The sequence below is a fragment of the Schistocerca piceifrons genome, chromosome 4 (assembly GCF_021461385.2).
Source record: "Schistocerca piceifrons isolate TAMUIC-IGC-003096 chromosome 4, iqSchPice1.1, whole genome shotgun sequence".
In the NCBI taxonomy this organism is placed as follows: Eukaryota; Metazoa; Arthropoda; class Insecta; order Orthoptera; family Acrididae; genus Schistocerca; species Schistocerca piceifrons.
This window is the reverse complement of record NC_060141.1, coordinates 747,736,058-747,754,700: the sequence shown is the minus strand read 5'-3', so window position 1 is coordinate 747,754,700 and position 18,643 is coordinate 747,736,058. Positions and strand designations below refer to the sequence as shown.

Sequence of the window (18,643 nt, the reverse complement as noted above, 5' to 3'; positions counted from 1 at the left end):
GTATATGCTATGTTTCAGTACCTATCAATTTTGCCTCAATTGTGATATGAAATTTATTTGCAGGGCTTGGCACCAAAAATCAATTGCATGTTGCAGAACAACCACACAGTATGTTATGGCAGTCAGTTGTTCATCATGGTGCATCAGGTGTATGTGAAGTAAATCTAATGGAGATAACATTATCTGAATATGATGATATTCTGAATTCATATATATGTATACTGATATCTTTAAATTCTATTTTACTGTGTCTGCTTTATAATATAAAATTAATTTACTGGGCTGGACATGAACCACATTGTTGCTGCGCAGCATGGTTATGCCATACCAATTGCGCAACACAGCACAACAGGTAACACTTAATTGCACCCATTATTCCCAATGTATCTCATACTGCTCTAATGTCCTCATATCAACTAAAGATGTCAGATTAAGTAATATTTACAATGTTTGCTGTTCAGTAGCAATGTAGTGTGTTTGGATTCTGATTTAAAAGTTACTTGCAGTGGAGTATATGCCACCTTTCAATTTTGTCTGTATAATAACACAAAAATTATTTGCAGGACTTGACACCCACAATCAGGTCCATGTTGTGGAACAACCACACACTATGTCATGACAGCCAGGTGTTCATCATGGTGGTTCAGGTGTGTGTAAAGTAAATCTAATGGAGATAACATTATTTGAGTATAATGAAATCTGAAGTTATATATGTATATTGATACTTTGATATTCTATTTTACTGTCTGCAATATAATATAAAATTAATTTACAGGGCTGAACATGAACCATTTTGTTGCTGCGCAGCATGGTTATGCCATACCAAATGTGCAACACAGCACAACAGGTAACACTTAATTGGACCCATTATTCCCAATGTATCTCATACTGCTCTAATGTCCTCATATCAACTAAAGATGTCAGATTAAGTAATATTTACAATAATTGCAGTTCAGTAGCAATGTAGTGTGTTTGGATTCTGATGTAAAAGTTACTTGCATGGAGTATATGCCACCTTCATAGAACTATCAGTTTTGTCTGAATAATAACACAAAAATTTGTTGCTGACTTGTCAGTTTAAGATGTCTTGTGCCTTTACTTTTGGAGATAAAATTACCTGTCCGATGGCAGCCATAATAACGTGTAGAGCTAGTAGACCCACGCGTTTTAATAAACTTTGAATGTGTCGTGTGTTCAGTGTCTTCTTTCTACTGTAAAAACTCATCTTCATTTGAGAACTGCAGATCTCCGGAATTAACTTGAATTTGATGAGCAGTTTGTAAATGATCTATCCAACCGCGTTTTGAACTACTTTCAAATGGGCACGATGTACACTTGAAGAACAACCCCCCTTCCTATCAACCGTGAATATTTCGTTGGTGGTGATACAAATTATTTTTAAGAGAAAAAATTTTGTCACACACGTAGCACTGATAAGAAGCTACAGTAGCTTTAGTGGCAACAGGCAGCTCCTGTTGATGGTTTTTGCAAACATGCTGACATTCTTTCTGTAATTATACTCTTGCCAACACACTTCGCATTTAAAAGCACTCATTTGACTTACCAGCATTAATTGCTGGTTTAATTCAAATACATGGAGCAAATATTTAAGACATGGATGTAAGTGCTACTCTGACATGAACAGATGGGAATTTGTGTGTGTGTCTTTCTGACAATTTCAACACAAATGATGGTAACATCATCATTGCGCAAGATTTCTTGTAGCATAATTCACACAATGAATGTGTCCTCTGAAACATTTTGATGTAATGTAACACAGCTGCAAAAGTTATTAATTTTAGCTTTTTGAAATAGTTAGGTATACCCTTATCACTGCAGAAGTCATGTTCTAATGCACGACTATTGACAAACATAAGAATGTCCCAATTGGACACTGATGATAGATTCTCAGAATGTTTTCCATGTCCTTACTATTGCACTTGTGACCTACAAAAGTTTGTTTTTAAAGGTTTGAAAAGAACATCAAAAATGCTGGAGGTAAAGACAAATAGGTACTTTCAACTCTTAAGATTTATGTCTGTCATTTATAGTAATGTAAGATTGTTCACTGTCATCATGGTAGAAGCAGTATTTCTCCTTAAGTGGCCAATGTAATTATGTTTTTTGTATGTCCACTTGTAATCTGTTTCTTGTAATACTTTATTACTCATGTCATTTCATTATGTACTGATGTATCTGCAATTAAATGATTGGTTGTATATTGTCAGAGTACTCAGTAAATTTTTATTTTATACAAGGTACAATGTATGTATTTCATTGTACTGTTGGTACTGTATGTGTGGAATTATTTCATAATGTTCTAAATTTTACAACTTTTCAATATTAATGTGATGCACTATCCAAATAAACAATAGAAATTGTGGCATGTAGTATAGCACAGATTGTGTTATCAAATACAGTTATCTGAATATTCAAATATAGTTTGCTACATCATTTGTATGACCAGTGAGAGAATTTAACCATCTATGATTGAGACTGTAGTTTGGAACCTCAGATATTGAGTCTCAGGCTAAATGCACCTAGTTCCCTACATTTGGTTTACTCTGTTGTGTTAGTAATTTATAGAAAGTTAATGATTCAATAAAATTATATCACTGAAGAATTTTCATTTTCATTATTGCATTGCCTGTTCTACACATAATTAAATGCTATTCACTGTGCTGTGGTGTCAAGAAAATAGCCATCCGAAATATGTTATGTAATGTGAATGTATTGAAGGTGAAAACAAATTGAGCCTCTGAAGCAAATCTCACAGGTGGTTCACAATTTTATCCCCAGCACCTCCCTCCATATCTCTCTACATTTAACAGAAAATCAGCCCCTAGGCTGAGAGTACGAATTCTTCACTATCATTTCAATCAATAAAGGTCTTCCTGGAAGGTCTTGGAGAGAGCCACTGGTTTGTTTGGAAAGATATGGAAAGAGGTAGTAGATTATCAAAGTTTGATGACTGGCTCAATTGGCAAGAGCTATTCTACAAAAACCAGTGTGGTATCTGGATTCAGATTCGGGCTCGGGCTGGTTCACAAATTTCATGTTTCATTAATATTTCAAAAACAGTACACTCCACTGCACTGTGAAAGATTTCATTTTTGCAGTGTATATATCACACATGGTTCTAATTGGTATATCACTTCCCATGAAGCTAGGTTATTGTTCATATCTAATAGTGGAAAAACTGGGATGTGACAAGCAAATGAAGGAATTAAGTCACCATTAATCACATTATCTTGCAGTTCCTTGGAATATATTTCTGACCAGTTTCTTGTTTTTTTTTTTTTTTTTTTTTCAACGAAATCCAAGTGCTGTCACCATGTACCACAGTACTAATGCTTGCTTGAGTTGAGAACTGGTAACACATAATATCATGCCAATACACATGACTTATTGAACAATTAGTCAGGATATTTTAATAACAGCGGACATTGAGCCAGAATGGAGTCTGGTCCCTTTTTTCTCGCCAGGGTATATCACCCAAACAAGAATCTTTTCTATGTTCTGTGTGTTTACACATAATCCCTGGGGTTCTTGTTATGCATCTCTATGTCCAATAGCCAAGATGGTGACTGCATAAAGATGCAATTAATGAAACTTTTACTTCTGTGCAGAACACTTTTAAAATAAAAATATTAGGTCTCACACTATAGATAATTGATAATATTTGAAGTCTCGTGGTGATACACAAAACTTTTCAGAGGATAATAGAATAGCTACATTGTCAGTTGTGATCAGTACCTTCATACCAAGAATGATCTCAAGAAAGAAATGTATGCTAACTACTGAGAAATTAACTGTCAAGAGTCATGAAATATACTGGATCTAGTGTTATAATGAGACTAATTAATCCTTTTCATAGGAGGAAATTTGCATTACTGTGATAAATGTCAATTTCACAGCAAATTCAATTATATAATCACTTTCACTACCTCCAGAATTTCTGTCAACCTAATCTTATTATGATCTGAGGTATGTTGGTAGTTGTCTTTGTTGTGAAATGACGTTTGATGAAATGTAGGATGCATAACACTTAACACAAGTACACTGCAGCTAAATAAATTATGAACTGATATAAATAACTTTCTGATTTAGAGCGTTATGCATTGTTATGTTTTCAGTGTGTGTTGTTTCTGATGTACTACTGTATTATGAGTAGTAATTTAAATCAGAAATGAAGTCAGACATTTTAACTTTAGAGTGAGGGCTTTCAAAATAATACTCAAAAAATAATTATGTATAAAGAAAACTTACATTATGTTAAAAAAGGCTGTGACTTACCAAATGAGAAAGCACTGGTAGATAGACACAAAACAGACATACCTGACTCTAGAGTCCATTACCGCAGCAACATATTTTCACCATCTGTCCCTGTCTTGGGCTATTTCCTTCCATTCACCTTCAATACCTAGGCTCCTCAAATCAGCCTTCACATTGTCCTCCCATCTGTGCCTCGGTCTCCCCACAGGACGTTTTCCTTCTCGGTGCCCTACCAGTACTCTGCGCACTGCCCTGCCCTCATCCATTCGAGCTACGTGACACACCCATCGCAGCCTACGTGATTTAATGATACTGATTCTGTCAGAGCTTGAATAGAGTTCGTGAACCCCTTTGTTATGCAGTTTTCACCACTCTTCGCTAATGTCATCCCTTTTTGCTCTGAAAATTTTCCTCAAAATTTTGTTTTCAAATATTCGAAACGGCTTTTCATTTTGCACAGTGGGAGACCAAGTCTCACACCCATACAGCATTACTGGTAGACTAATAGTTTTGTATATTCTAATCTTTAAATTCCTAGACAATATCTGTGATGAAAGTAATTTATTCAGTGAAAAGTAGCACACATTTCCCACCCGTAATCTCTTCTTCAGTTCAGATGCAATCTCATTTCTCGAAGATACTTAAATGTGTTCACTTTTTCAGACTGCATGTCTCCAACTCTTAACATTTCCTGATTTACTGCTGTCGGCATTCTAGTAGTAACCAGGTATTTAGTTTTGTCTCCACTTATCCTTAGACCTACATCTTCACTAGCCTTGATTAACGCATTCACATTTGCTGTTACAGTTTTTTTCCTATTGCTAATGATGTTTAGATCATCTGCATACCCTAATATCTTAATATTTCCATTTAACTCCACACCCTCTGAATTATCTGCTGTCATTCGTACAATATATTCTAGGACTAAATTAAAAAGTAGCGGAGACATGGCATCTCCCTGCTTAAGTCATGTATGTATAATAGAGATGGTATAATAATACTATTATACAAAATAAAACAGTAATATTTAATACTTATGTATGGTTAGTTTTCACCCACCCCAACATGTGGTTGGGGGATTTGGATTAAAAAAAAGTTCAGAGAAACAAAATTTAAACAACAACATTGAGTCATTAGATAAACTCTTGTCAAAAAGGGGAAAATAATTAATATAATAGAATAATTTTGCTGCTTAGTAAATGTGGAACATATTTGGCCAACCCCAGCCACCCTCTGAACACACTAAAATTTCCCATGAAAGAAAACGACAGAGGGTCTTTAAGACAAACTTAATGAGATAATCAGACACAAACAAGAGTAGTGTCACTGAGTAATCACTAGACTAATGTGAATTATCCACCATCTTTAGAAAAACAATTCTGTTAATCATTTTAAAAGTTCTAAAATAACAATCAAAATTTAGTAACAAATATTTGCAAAAGTTGACCTGTTGAAGGAACTCAAATTCTACTTAACCTCTCTAATTATTTTCCTTCAAGTCAGTAGACATTTCTTTGCTAAGCAAAGTTCATGAGGATGAATGTGTGAGTAGCTTGGTGGAACATGGAAGCAATAAAATGCTTTCATAATACTTAAAGACAGCCAACTGGCTGGCTACTGCCCAGTTAGCCATTTTGGGCATTCCCTCTGTCAGGTCTACTTTATCTGTTGTGTGGGTTTAGATGGGGAAGAAGTCACATATACAAAAGTTGACAGCCACCTCCCAATGTGCAGTTTCTGTCAAGAAGAGCAGGCAGGATGAGAACAGATCTATGGTAGTAGGTGACCCTGTAGCAGTGCTGAAGCAGGTAGCATGCATTGCATAGCATAGAATGACATTTTCTGTCTGTGTGAGACCCTCATTTTCTCAAATCCTCAGCCAGGTGACACTCCCCTCATACTACACTGTATGCATAAAAATCTTCTAGCAGGAGAATTATCTGTGAAAACTGAGCGATAACCTCTTAGAGGGTCTCACTGTCAAGGATCATGTGGTGGAAGACACTGTGACATTAAATAGGCATGTACCATCACAGCAACTGCCTATGCTGATGTGATTAAGGGTGCTCTGAAGGCTGATATATGTCATTGACAAAACAGCCAGCCCGCATTTTGTTCTGTGATTGGTACTGTCTTCTCTTCAGTGGAGGCTATTGTCTACCATTACAGGAGTGTCAATAGGTTCAAAAATGTTCCTTGCAAACAGACAATGGTCTTTCCAGCACTATGAGCTTCATTTCCTCTATGTGAATTCTGTAACCCATTACATGGGTGCAATTTTATCTACTTTGTTTCTTCTACCCTCCTACTGTGACAGTGGGCAACTGATCAGTGGGGTAGGAAAAGGACTTACAGACACTAATGTGTAAGCATCAGTGTTGTGTGGGCTGGGGAGTATTTGGCTTTTGGGTAGAAAGCCAACCACTAGAGTTTGACATTGAAACATTTTCTTCCACAGTCTTCCAGTTGCCATGACCACTACTCTTATTTCCTTATGACAAGAGCAGCTGAAGGTGGAGGATTTTGATCGTTTGACAGTTGGCTAGTGCATACATTTCTGTTGATGTAGGCAGTGAGGAGCTGGTAATTACGATGATAAATAATCACTCAGCACTTGCTATGAATACTTGTATTCTTGCAGCATATACACAATGGATGTAGCATAGAGCGCGAACTAAAAAGAATTGATCTGGCAAAGAGAGAGTTCTTGCTGCAGTATAGGGCAGCAATATTATTGGGGGGTAAAGCCAGTGGTTCCACATCCTCACACTGTCTTCACCGCTGTAACAGCATAGGCCACAAATGCTGTGATTTGGTGACCTACAATTACCCTGAGTCCATTGAATGTGATTCCTTTCATTATTTTTACTTATTACAACCTTTCTCTGCTTGGAAAATAGGGTAATCACTTCTCAAATCTGAGAGGTATCTGGTCAATGTACATCAATGGGGTACATGCTGCCTGCTTCATGTGTGCCTCAACATATTTGCTGTAAGATGTCTTACCCTTGTAGGTCATTACCATAAGACCCAACTAGTGATATTTAAAACATCGCATGGTGCTGATGATGAATGCCCTAGCCACTGCACACCTGTGTTTACATACTGTGGTAAGTAGGAATGCTAAATCATAATAAATGTAACATTTTTTCCAGGTCTTTATTGTTCCTACTAGTGACTTGTTCTGAATCCATGCTCCATTGAGAAGCTGCTTCATATTTTAAAATCATGTCCATGAGGTCTCTACATATTACCCTTTCTACTATTTGGAGCATAGAAGCCAGCCTCACTGTTTCCTTCTCTATAGGTAGTATGCCATTAAACAGGCCCATTATTAGAGCATATTGTCAAAATTCAAACAACGGAAACTCCAGGGAAGAATATCAACAATGTAGGAAAAGACACATTGCTGCTTACCATAAAGTTTACATGTTAAATTGCAGACAGACAATTAAAAGACACTTAAACACAAGCTTTTAGCCACAGCCTTCATCAGATAAAGAGAAACACATCATTCATTCACACAAGCAAGCACATCTCACGCACACACAACTGCCACCCACAGCAGCTCAGCCAAAATGGGGGAGTTGGGGAAAGCTTCTCAGAAGATCCCTCCCTTCTCCCATCAAAACTATATCATTAGATACTTGAACCCTGATAGTTTTATCATAGCTTTCAGATAATTATTTAAGAACTGAATCACCATGACTTTTTCATGGAACTGAGGCACTTAATGGCTCAGAAGGACTTTTTAATATCTGCCGTTATCCATTTGTTTTGTGAGATACTTATATGATGTAGGTACCTCTGGAAATGTCTTCAAAATTCAATTTAAAAATGTTGAGAATTTAGAGATTTTCACATTTACATCAGTTTCTCCATATGATTCATCTCAACTTTGGTTTGCTTGTTATTTTGAAATTTCTTCTATTTTTATTTCTGATAGATGTCTTCCGCAAGCTTGCAGTTTCAGGGATTTTCCCAAGCCAGATTTTACTGCTGTTATTTGCCAGAAATGGTCTGACAGCCAAAGATATTTTTCAGCTACATCACACTTTTCCCTGTCCATGTTTGTGGCCACATTGTCAATCACCAATGGAGTCACTGCAGTAATATTTATTACACTATTGACCAACAGGGACATGCAAAAACTCTGAAGAATATTGATGAGGGTTATACTCGCTTTGTTTGTGTTTATGTCTCCACAGAGAGGTTTGTTTACTTTAGTATCTGAGTTTTAGAACTTCTGTTAATGTATTGAAGAAAGTTCCCACATTACTACCAGGAATTTGATGCACACACAATATGATTAATTTTTTGGTTGTATCAAGCCCTGTTAATTCAGTAGCTGATATTTCTAAGTGTTTGTCTTCACTTATTGTACCAAGGACACACCTTGATTTGAGCCACATTCCTTTTCTTGTATAAATACACAATCCTCAACCCTTTCGAAGTAGCCATGTGGAAACGTCTGTCCTTTCATACGATGCTAATAATACATGTTGGATTTCTGTGTCTTTACACCAGTGCTCAGTGACAGAAACTACTGTGCAGTACAAAGATTGGATCTCACCTTCAGACTTTTGTATTTTATGTTTTATTGACTGTATGATTTGATGAAGAGTTGTTAAGCCTCTGGAATGTCCCATGATACTTCTTCTGATGGGTTCTTGTTTTCTTATGACATGTAAAATTATCCATATTGTAAGCTATTGTTTCAGATTTTTTTATCTGCTGCAGATACTCTTTAGTTGGGGAAATTGTTATCTGGATTTATCATAAAAAGGATTTGCTTCTCCTGTGTATGACATCAAATATTTCACCATGCTTGGCCCAAGGTACACCCCACACACTGTGATGAATCTACTGTACTAATCTTCTCTTCCTCTTAGGACTAGGCCATGTCTAGTGACAAGCCGTGATATCAACAGGCATGACAGCAACATGTGTGAACCTGGCTGCCATCAATGCCTTCTGTAACCCCACATTAATCTGCCTCGAAGTTCCATATATGTGTGGCTGATCATGACACTGGAACAACTTGTTCTAAGTGTGCATTTGTGCCATAAGTCAGGGAAACTGTCTTGTCCAGGTCACCACCTATGTCTTATGCCCCATTCCTGTCCCAACTGTTTCTGACCCCTACCCACCATCACCACATGGTCATCTGTTGAGAAATCCGTAGCTAAAGACCCTAAATCCCCCATCATTTGACAAAGCCCTGAATTTAGTTTGAATATACTCATGACCTTGTATGCTACCCTAATTTTTTCTGTAACTGAGGCCTACATCTTGCCTATGACTACTACCCCAGATCACGTAAGAAACAGATTGACCGTCCTTACGGCGGAACAGGCAACCGTAAAAATAGTTTTCCCGTCGGTCAACAGATGTCGCAGGTGACGCTACAATGCTAACTGACCTGTCCATCTCGCGGAATTGGCAACGCTGTATCTTCGGTGACGTGAATGACACTGATTTGTGTTCGGCTAGAGCGTTGCGCGCGAAATGCATTCGTCACACAGCTGACTGTAGACCATGATCGGCTATGGTTTTTCCCGAGTTTTCAATCGAAGAATGTAGATTAGCTCCTGTAATTCTACAAACCAAGTTTATTTCTTCTATAGGGATACTTCCCACAATCATATGAGAAATTAAATAAATGAAAAGTAACACACAAATATTTCTCGTGAGTTACTGTTTAAATGCAGACTGTATTGCAGTCGCATAGGTTTTACACTCGCCTTCCATGCCGTCTATATCCCCTTTGTTATACAGCTCTTCTGATACAGATTATGGTGGTAAAAAAGATCTCCACGTGCGGGTTAACACTAGAAAGTTTTCAAAACCTCAACGTCTTTGAAATATAATCCTTTAATTTACTGACAAATATTGCACTGAGCAGTGGGTTTCACGTCTTGACATTACCGACATTATTATTTGTTTTGCATAAAGCATGTATAGGGATTAGGTGAGTTATAATCACAAGATTTTTTCACATTGAGACTGTAAATAAGTTTTGCTTCCTTTCTAAGTATTTCTGTAAGTGTTCTTAAGTATAACCACATTTTGCATTTGCTTACTGTTAGTTGTAAACGAATATAATTTCATGTATGCACTTAACAATGATATCTTCAAAAAAAATAAATATTGTGAAACTTTAAATATCTTGAGCAAAAAAAATTCTGTGATGGTAAACATCTTAACTTTGCAGCCAGCACATCTACTATTGTCACAAGCAGTACTGTTTTGCTCAGATTTAACACATTACTTCTTTCTAGTTAAACGTGGTAGAGTGATCAAGGAAAGGCAACGAAACTTATTTGTGCAGCCGAACGGAGAATCTTTATTTGGTACTTAAATACAATATGAATAAACTACATATTTATAATTTTCAGTTTTGAGACAGTTCTACTACACTTGTCTTTAAACATTTAAAAAAGTCCAAATCGCAGCAAAGATTTCATTTAAAAATTATATGATATGATTGTTGTACAGGAAGGGCTGCCACGTTATATCAGAATATAAGATCGACAAAATGTAGATAGGATCGAATGCTTAGGGCTCTTCATTAATTCTTACTCATAACTAATTTATTGATTAACCTGAATTTAAAATCCACTCGTGTAACCTTTCTTTATCTTTGATGGGAAATCTGAACAGTTTTAGTTCAGGATTTGTTCGTCTACTCCTTCCACAGCTGATATACTCTCAGGCCCTCGGCATGAGGACTCGATCCACTACCACTGGTATCTCAGAAACAGCTGTACTTCACAGACGCCAAATAGTGGAAAGCTGCACGCGTTGGGCCGATGTTGCCACATATTTCACAGAACGGAGTGCCATCAAGTGGTTGATTCCACAAGTAAGGGTGCGACGCTTTTGCCGCCTGGTGGCCGTTCCCTGACAAGGGTTGCCTGCTAGACCAAGCGATTGGGCAATCTGTTTCTTACGTGAGCTACGCTACTACCTAGCAGCACCACATTTTTTCTTCCCAACTCCTTGCATACTCCTAGGCTTCCTGATATTGGTTGAAATGTATTGTACATTTCCTATTCCTAGTCCTACCTGAGGCTCTTCTCTACTTAACTCTGGCAGTCGTAGATACCTGTTTTTGGCGTTGATAATAAAATTATCAGAATTTGTACATCGAATCACAAACAGCTAACAACAGAATGGAAAAATAGTTCTTATAATTATAGTAGAGTGAACCACTGGAAGTCGGTTTTACAATTCTGATGTGCTTCCCGTCCACTGCACCCACACAATGAGGAAAGTTGGCCCTCTTATGGAATCCTTCAGCTGAGGCAAGCCATAGATCTTTCGAGAGGTTGGGAAAACATTTTGACTTCATTTTACGCCATATGGCAGAGCAAACGTCTCGTATAATATACGAGATAGTTGATACACCAATTCTGTACTGAAAATGTAAGTCCATCATGGATGATCCGGCCCCCAAGTACCTGTAAAAAAAAAAGATAAAGCATATGGAACAAAACTACAAAATCATGCAGGTTACACACAAGCATACACACGCACAACACACAGACATTATAGATAACCAGCTGAAACACCTGGCAACTATAATTTTAATAAATGTTAATAATTGTACTATGCCTATAACTTTCACGCAAGTGACAATAATAAATAAATAAATAAAAAGTGACAAAGTTTCATCGCTGTGCATAGAATACGAACAAAACCGAACAAAATCAAACAAACAGTCATTTTTATACATTAGATATTAGAATACTGTGGTGGTTTTTGTTTGTTGCAGGGACAATCCATCAAAAAAAATGGAAGAGCTTAAGGGCTAGTTATACCAGAGAGTTATTAAGGCAAAAAACAGAAAAGAGTGGTTCTGCAGCAACTGGTAGGAAGAAGTATATCTACTTCGATCAGCTGCTATTACTAACAACTGACTGTAAGAACACTACTTCTAGCATTGGCGAAGACAGACAGACAGAAACGAGCGCGGCGAAGACAGACAGAAACGAGCACGGTGAAGACAGACAGAAACGAGCGCGGCGAAGACAGACAGAAACGAGTGTGGCAAAGACAGACAGAAACGAGTGTGGCAAAGACAGACAGACAGAAACGAGTGTGGCAAAGAGACAGACAGACAGACAGACAGACAGACAGACAGAAACGAGTGTGGCAAAGACAGACAGACAGAAACGAGTGTGGCAAAGACAGACAGACAGACAGACAGACAGACAGACAGAAACGAGTGTGGCAAAGACAGACAGACAGACAGACAGACAGAAACGAGTGTGGCAAAGACAGACAGCCAGACAGACAGAAACGAGTGTGGCAAAGACACACAGACAGACAGAAACGAGTGTGGCAAAGACGCACAGACAGACAGACAGACAGACAGAAACGAGTGTGGCAAAGACAGACAGACAGAAACGAGTGTGGCGAAGACAGACAGACAGACAGAAACGAGTGTGGCGAAGACAGACAGACAGACAGACAGACAGAAACGAGTGTGGCGAAGACAGACAGACAGACAGAAACGAGTGTGGCGAAGACAGACAGAAACGAGCGCGGCGAAGACAGACAGAAACGAGAGCGGCGAAGACAGAAACGAGTGTGGTGAAGACAGAAACGAGTTTGGTGAAGGAGAAAATTTAGAGCAGGAGGCACGTGAAAAAACTGCTGAGCGACGGCAAAAAAGGCCACGTGAAAAGAAGAGTCTTGAAGAAGAAGGTATCCTATATAACATTTTGAAGGAAAAGTACGCCAGAAAAGACAATTCATCACAGCACAGTACCTGAATTAAAAAAATTACCCAGTCATGCAAGATTGAAAGTGGAATCAGATTTGATAAATGTCATTATTAATGCCCAACAATATTACAGCGCTTCTGCTTCCTCTTCGTCCCAAATAGGATTTGTGCCGGTACCAAATTACGCTACGGGGGATCTGCATCACGACCGTGCATATCATGGAACAGTTCAAGGCTACACTGGAGGACAGTCGAGGTTGTCCGATCAGTTACCAGCTGTGTGCTCGCCAGCGGCCTCCGAGTAGATTAGATTAATACTAGTTCCATAGATCATGAATATGATAATTCGTAATGATGTGGAACGAGTCAAATTTTCCAATACATGACATAATTAAGTTAATTTAACAACATACTTAAGTTAATATAACAACTTTATCTTTGTCTTTTTTATTTTATTTTTTAATTTTTTTAAATATTTGTTTTTTTTTTTCCTTTTTTTCTTAATTTATATCTAAAAATTCCTCTATGGAGTAGAAGTAGTTGTCATTCAGAAATTCTTTTAATTTCTTCTTAAATACTTGTTGGTTATCTGTCAGACTTTTGATACTATTTGGTAAGTGACCAAAGACTTTAGTGCCAGTATAATTCACCCCTTTCTGTGCCAAAGTTAGATTTAATCTTGAATAGTGAAGATCATCCTTTCTCCTAGTATTGTAGTTATGCACACTGCTATTACTTTTGAATTTGGTTTGGTTGTTAATAACAAATTTCATAAGAGAGTATATATACTGAGAAGCTACTGTGAATACCCCTAGATCCTTAAATGTCTGCAGAATGATCTTTGGTGGACTCCAGCTATTATTCTGCTTGCACGCTTTTATGCAATAAATACTTTATTCCTCAGTGATGAATTACCCCAAAATATGATGTCATATGAAAGCAATGAGTTAAAATAGGCGTAGTAAGCTAATTTACTAAGATGTTTATCACCAAATTTTGCAATGACCCTTATTGCATAAGTAGCTGAACTCAAACGTTTCAGCAGATCATCAATGTGTGTCTTCCAATTTAATCGCTCATCAATGGACACACCTAAAAATTTGGAATATTCTACCTTAGCTATATGCTTCTGATTAAGGTCTATAATTATTAATGGCGTCATATCATTCACTGTATGGAACTGTATGTACTGTGTCTTATCAAAATTCAGTGAGTTCGTTTACAAGGAACCACTTAGTAATTTTCTGAAAGACAGTATTGACAATTTCATCAGTTCATTCTTGTTTGTCAGGTGTGATTACTGTACTTGTGTCATCAGCAAAGAGAACTAACTTTGCCTCTTCATGAATATAGAATGGCAAGTCATTAATATATATTAAGAACATCAAAGGACCCAAGACTGACCCTTGTGGAACCCCATTCTTGATAGTTCTCAGTTTGAGGAATGTGCTGATCTTTGCATATTATGAGAACTACTTATTTCAACTTTCTGCACTCTTCCAGTTAGGTACGAATTAAACCATTTGTGCACTGTCCCACTCATGTCACAATACTTTAGCTTGTATAGCAGAATTTCATGATTTACACAATCAAAAGGCTTTGAGAGATCACAAAAAATCCCAATGGGTGGTGTTCGGTTATTCAGATCATTCAAAATTTGATTGGTGAAACCATATATGGCATTTTCTGTTGAAAAATCTTTCTGGAAACCAAACTGACATTTTGTTAGTACTTCATTTTTACAGATATGTGAAGCTACTCTTGAATACATTAATTTCTCAAAAATTTTGGATAAAGCTGTTAGAAGGGAGATTGGATGGTAATTGTTGACATCAGATCTATCCCCCTTTTTATGCAAAGGTATAACAATAGCATATTTCAGTCTATCAGGGAAAATGCCCTGTTCCAGAGAGCTATTACACAGGTGGCTGAGAATCTTACTTTTCTGTTGAGAACAAGCTTTTAGTATTTTGCTGGAAATGCCATCAATTCCATGTGAGTTTTTGCTTTTAAGCAAGTTTATTATTTTCCTAATTTCAGAGGGAGAAGTGGGTGAGATTTCAATTGTATCAAATTGCGTAGGTATGGCCTCTTCCATTAACAGCCTAACATCTTCTAATGAACACCTGGATCCTACTATATCCACAACGTTTAGAAAATGATTATTAAAAATATTTTCAACTTCTGACTTTTTGTCCTGTCTCTCTTAATATTCCAAATTGTTTTAATTTTATTATCAGAGTTGCTGATTTCAGACATGATACACATACTTCTGGATTTTTAATAACTTTTCTTAATATAACAGTAGTTTTTATAATGTTTGATAGTTTCTGGGTCACTACTCTTTCTTGCTGTCAGATACATTTCCCTTTTCCAGTTACAAGATATTTTTATACCCTTAGTAAGCCATGGTTTGTTACAAGGTTTCTTACGAGCATATTTAACTATTTTCTTGGGGAAGCAGTTTTCAAATGCATTTACAAAAATGTCATGAAATAAATTATATTTTAAATTGGCATCAGGTTCACGGTACACCTCATCCCAGTCTAACTGCTGTAGGCTTTCCCTGAAATTTGCAATTGTTAAATCGTTGACTGAACGTACTACTTTGGAGGACTGTTTAGTATTGCTGAATGGAGCTATGTCATGTATTGTAACTAGCTGTACAGTTACGAGTCCTTGATATACTTTTCAACAGCACAGGCAGAGAAACAGTGAACTTAAAACTATCAGTGAAAGTTTTACAATATTTTGTAATGTATATTAATACCAGTTAAAATCTGTGAAATGTGCTTTCAATAAAATAAAATAATACTACAGTACCTACCTTAATGTAAGAGCAAGTTTTTCCTCTGGTGGTATAGCCTTCCTTAGTATAGTGTCTTTTCCTGTGATTGCTTCCTTCACATTTTCTAGTAGTTCATCAAATGAAGTTTTTGACATTCGAAAATACTGAAAAACTTCTCAGAGTGTCTCAGATCGTCATAAAGGGTGTAATACAATCCTTTCTCCAGCCGATCACGTAGCAGTGGATGTATGGGTAATGAACGTTTTGTCTTCATTCTCCTCCTCCTCCTCCTCACAAGTACTAACAACAGTTCCTCCTCACTCGAGTGCATTTCACCGACTCATCAGTTGGCAACGGCTGCAGTGTGGGACACCAGTGACCCAGCAGTGTTGACCACAGTCACCGGTGACCATCACAAGTGTGCCAGTGTGAAACGAGCCTTAAGCTCATGTGTCGCGTGGTGCAAGACTTTTCAGTTGACGCCACCCCGGCAGCTCACACATGAGGATGAATTGATGCAGCTCACACATCAATGAGGATGAATTGACGAGGACAATACAACACCTAGTCCTCAAGCGAAGAAAGTCTCTGACCCAGGTAGGAACCAAATCTAGGCCCCTTGCATGGCGTTCTGCGATGACCACTCAGCTGACATTTCTAGTTAGTAATAAATGGTAAACGATATGCATTCACTTTCTTTCAAGACCGGTTCATCTAGCAATAAATGCATGAAGTAAACTGAAATTTTATGCTTTTTCTTACGTATGGAATCTTTGAGACAATTATACACCAGTGTGTGTAACAATGCACCTTTGAGGCACTGAACAGTGGTAAGTGTAGTCTCAGAGCAGTTATGTGAAATGCTACGCCTCCTTGGCATAATACAGGTGGGCAATCAAAGTGAGATCACTTTACTCCCTTGTCATCAAACATTTGAAGCAGATCCGAGTGCACCTATGATTTCATACATCACAGATGCAATTAAGGACAATGTCAAATGTTTATTTATGTCTAACTGTGAGAAGACGGTTCAGAGAAACTGGTTAAGAGTGTCGTCTAGTTATTTTAACATGCTCTCCCTGGCTGTGACGAAGAGGTGCACTACGTAATAGCTGGAACAGTTGGAAATTCATCTGCATTTCGTTCTCTACTGCTCCTTTGTGGGCACGCGGAATCTGAGGGGTCGCCTGCCCGCAGGTACATTTTTAAACGTTCAACAAATGCGTACAGATAGCACTGATGGTGTTGCCAAGCTGGGAGTCTTAGAGGGACCATTTTCTGTTTTCTTCACGCACATATGGATGTTGCACCCTCCCATGATCACACCATAGGAAGGCACAAACAGGATGGACAAGAATGCATAAACACCCTTTGCTGCTTCAGTTCACATTCAAATTTCGCCGAATATACAGAGTGTACATAAAGTCCAGGGACACTTTCAGTTATTTATTGCACGAGAAGTAAACATTGTACAGATCATACATATGTCATTTTGAAGAGAAACCCTGAAAGTTTTTTTCATATATACCGTCAAAGCGTAGTTTGGTAATTTGCCGATAGTCAACACTAGTCGCTAACATGGTGAGTTCAGGTGCAGAGCGACCTTTCTGTGTGTTGGAGTTTGGCAGAAACATGTGTGCTACAGCTGTTCAGGGGATGCTTAGGACCAAGTACGGTAGGAAGCCACCAACAAAGAAGGCCATTTACCACTGGCACAACAAATGCGTTACGACAGGTTGCTTGTGCGCGGCAAAGAGAAGCCTTTGGTATCCCGCCTGGGAGTTGGCGTGTGGGTAGTAAGGGGAAAAGGTAACAAGTCGGTACTGCAAGAAAATGGTTTACTAGAGTAAAAACAAAGTGATAAACGATTACATAACTTTGTACGTAGGTGCAATGCTGAAGCGAAGTGTCCTGCCTGGCTGCACCTGATCAAATGGGCTGAAGGAGTCGCTGAGCTCGTAGACCTCAACAGCACCGGTTAGAGGGCGCTGTCGTCTGTCTCTCGTAGTGCCAACTTGAGAAACTATTCTGTGGTATTGTTGCTATTGATACCACATCCTTTCCACTGAAACGATGCACCGTCGTTGAGTATGGTTTCCGGCGGCGGGTGGAGGGACCCAGGAGCAGCGCAGCTGAGGGGGCGGACAGTGGAACTGCCGGGGCGCGCTGTCCACCTGCGACCCCGAATTGCTCGCGAGGGGGCGAGGAAAACGACCTGTGGAAAACCTGCCCACACCGTGCACCGCTACTGGGTATGTTCGGAGGAGGAGGAGGCGGCGGCAGAGCAACGACCTCCATGAGCGACGGCGGCAACGGCGACGACGGCGGCAACGGCGGCGACGGCGGGAGGCGTCCGTCCGGAGCAGGTGACTGGACCGGCAGCGGCGACACCTGGAGGCGAACCCGCTGCAGAGACGCCGCCGGTGGCATTGTGGGCCGTGGCGGTGGAAGCCGCAAAGCCTCCAATTCTGACGGAAAACAACCAACCGCAGAAAGCCGAGGACGGCACAAACGAATCTGGTTCCAGTGTCGCTTGACAGTGCCGGAGGGACCAGAAATGACAAATAAGGCGCGGCCAAGCTGGCGAAGAATGCGCCCCTGTCCCAGCGCTGCCTGCCAGAGAAACGCGATAGAACACCAAATCATGCAGTGCCAAGCCAGAACGATGCGAAGCAGCGGGAGCGGGGTGCAATAGCTGCAGGAGCGACCAATGGGCACGGCCATGTAGCAGCTCCGCTGGGGAAGGGATGGCGCGCGGCTGAAAGCAATGGGAAGCACGGAAAGTCAAGAGCACACGTTCGCGAGAGTGCGTGGCGCGCAACTTGCTCATCTGCGACTTAAACGTACGC

The 18,643-nt window shown here is 39.0% G+C and overlaps 1 protein-coding gene across 1 annotated transcript in view; it reads right to left on the bottom strand.

The window, feature by feature from the left end:
- The window catches only part of LOC124796145 (glucose dehydrogenase [FAD, quinone]-like), a 92,233-nt gene extending 74,009 nt beyond the window's left edge, over positions 1–18,224 (bottom strand). Inside the window, exon 1 of the mRNA XM_047260237.1 lies at positions 17,847–18,224. Coding sequence (XP_047116193.1) covers positions 17,847–18,224 — 378 coding nt within the window. The remainder of the gene's footprint in view (positions 1–17,846) is intronic.
- Between the last annotated feature and the right edge of the window lie 419 nt (positions 18,225–18,643).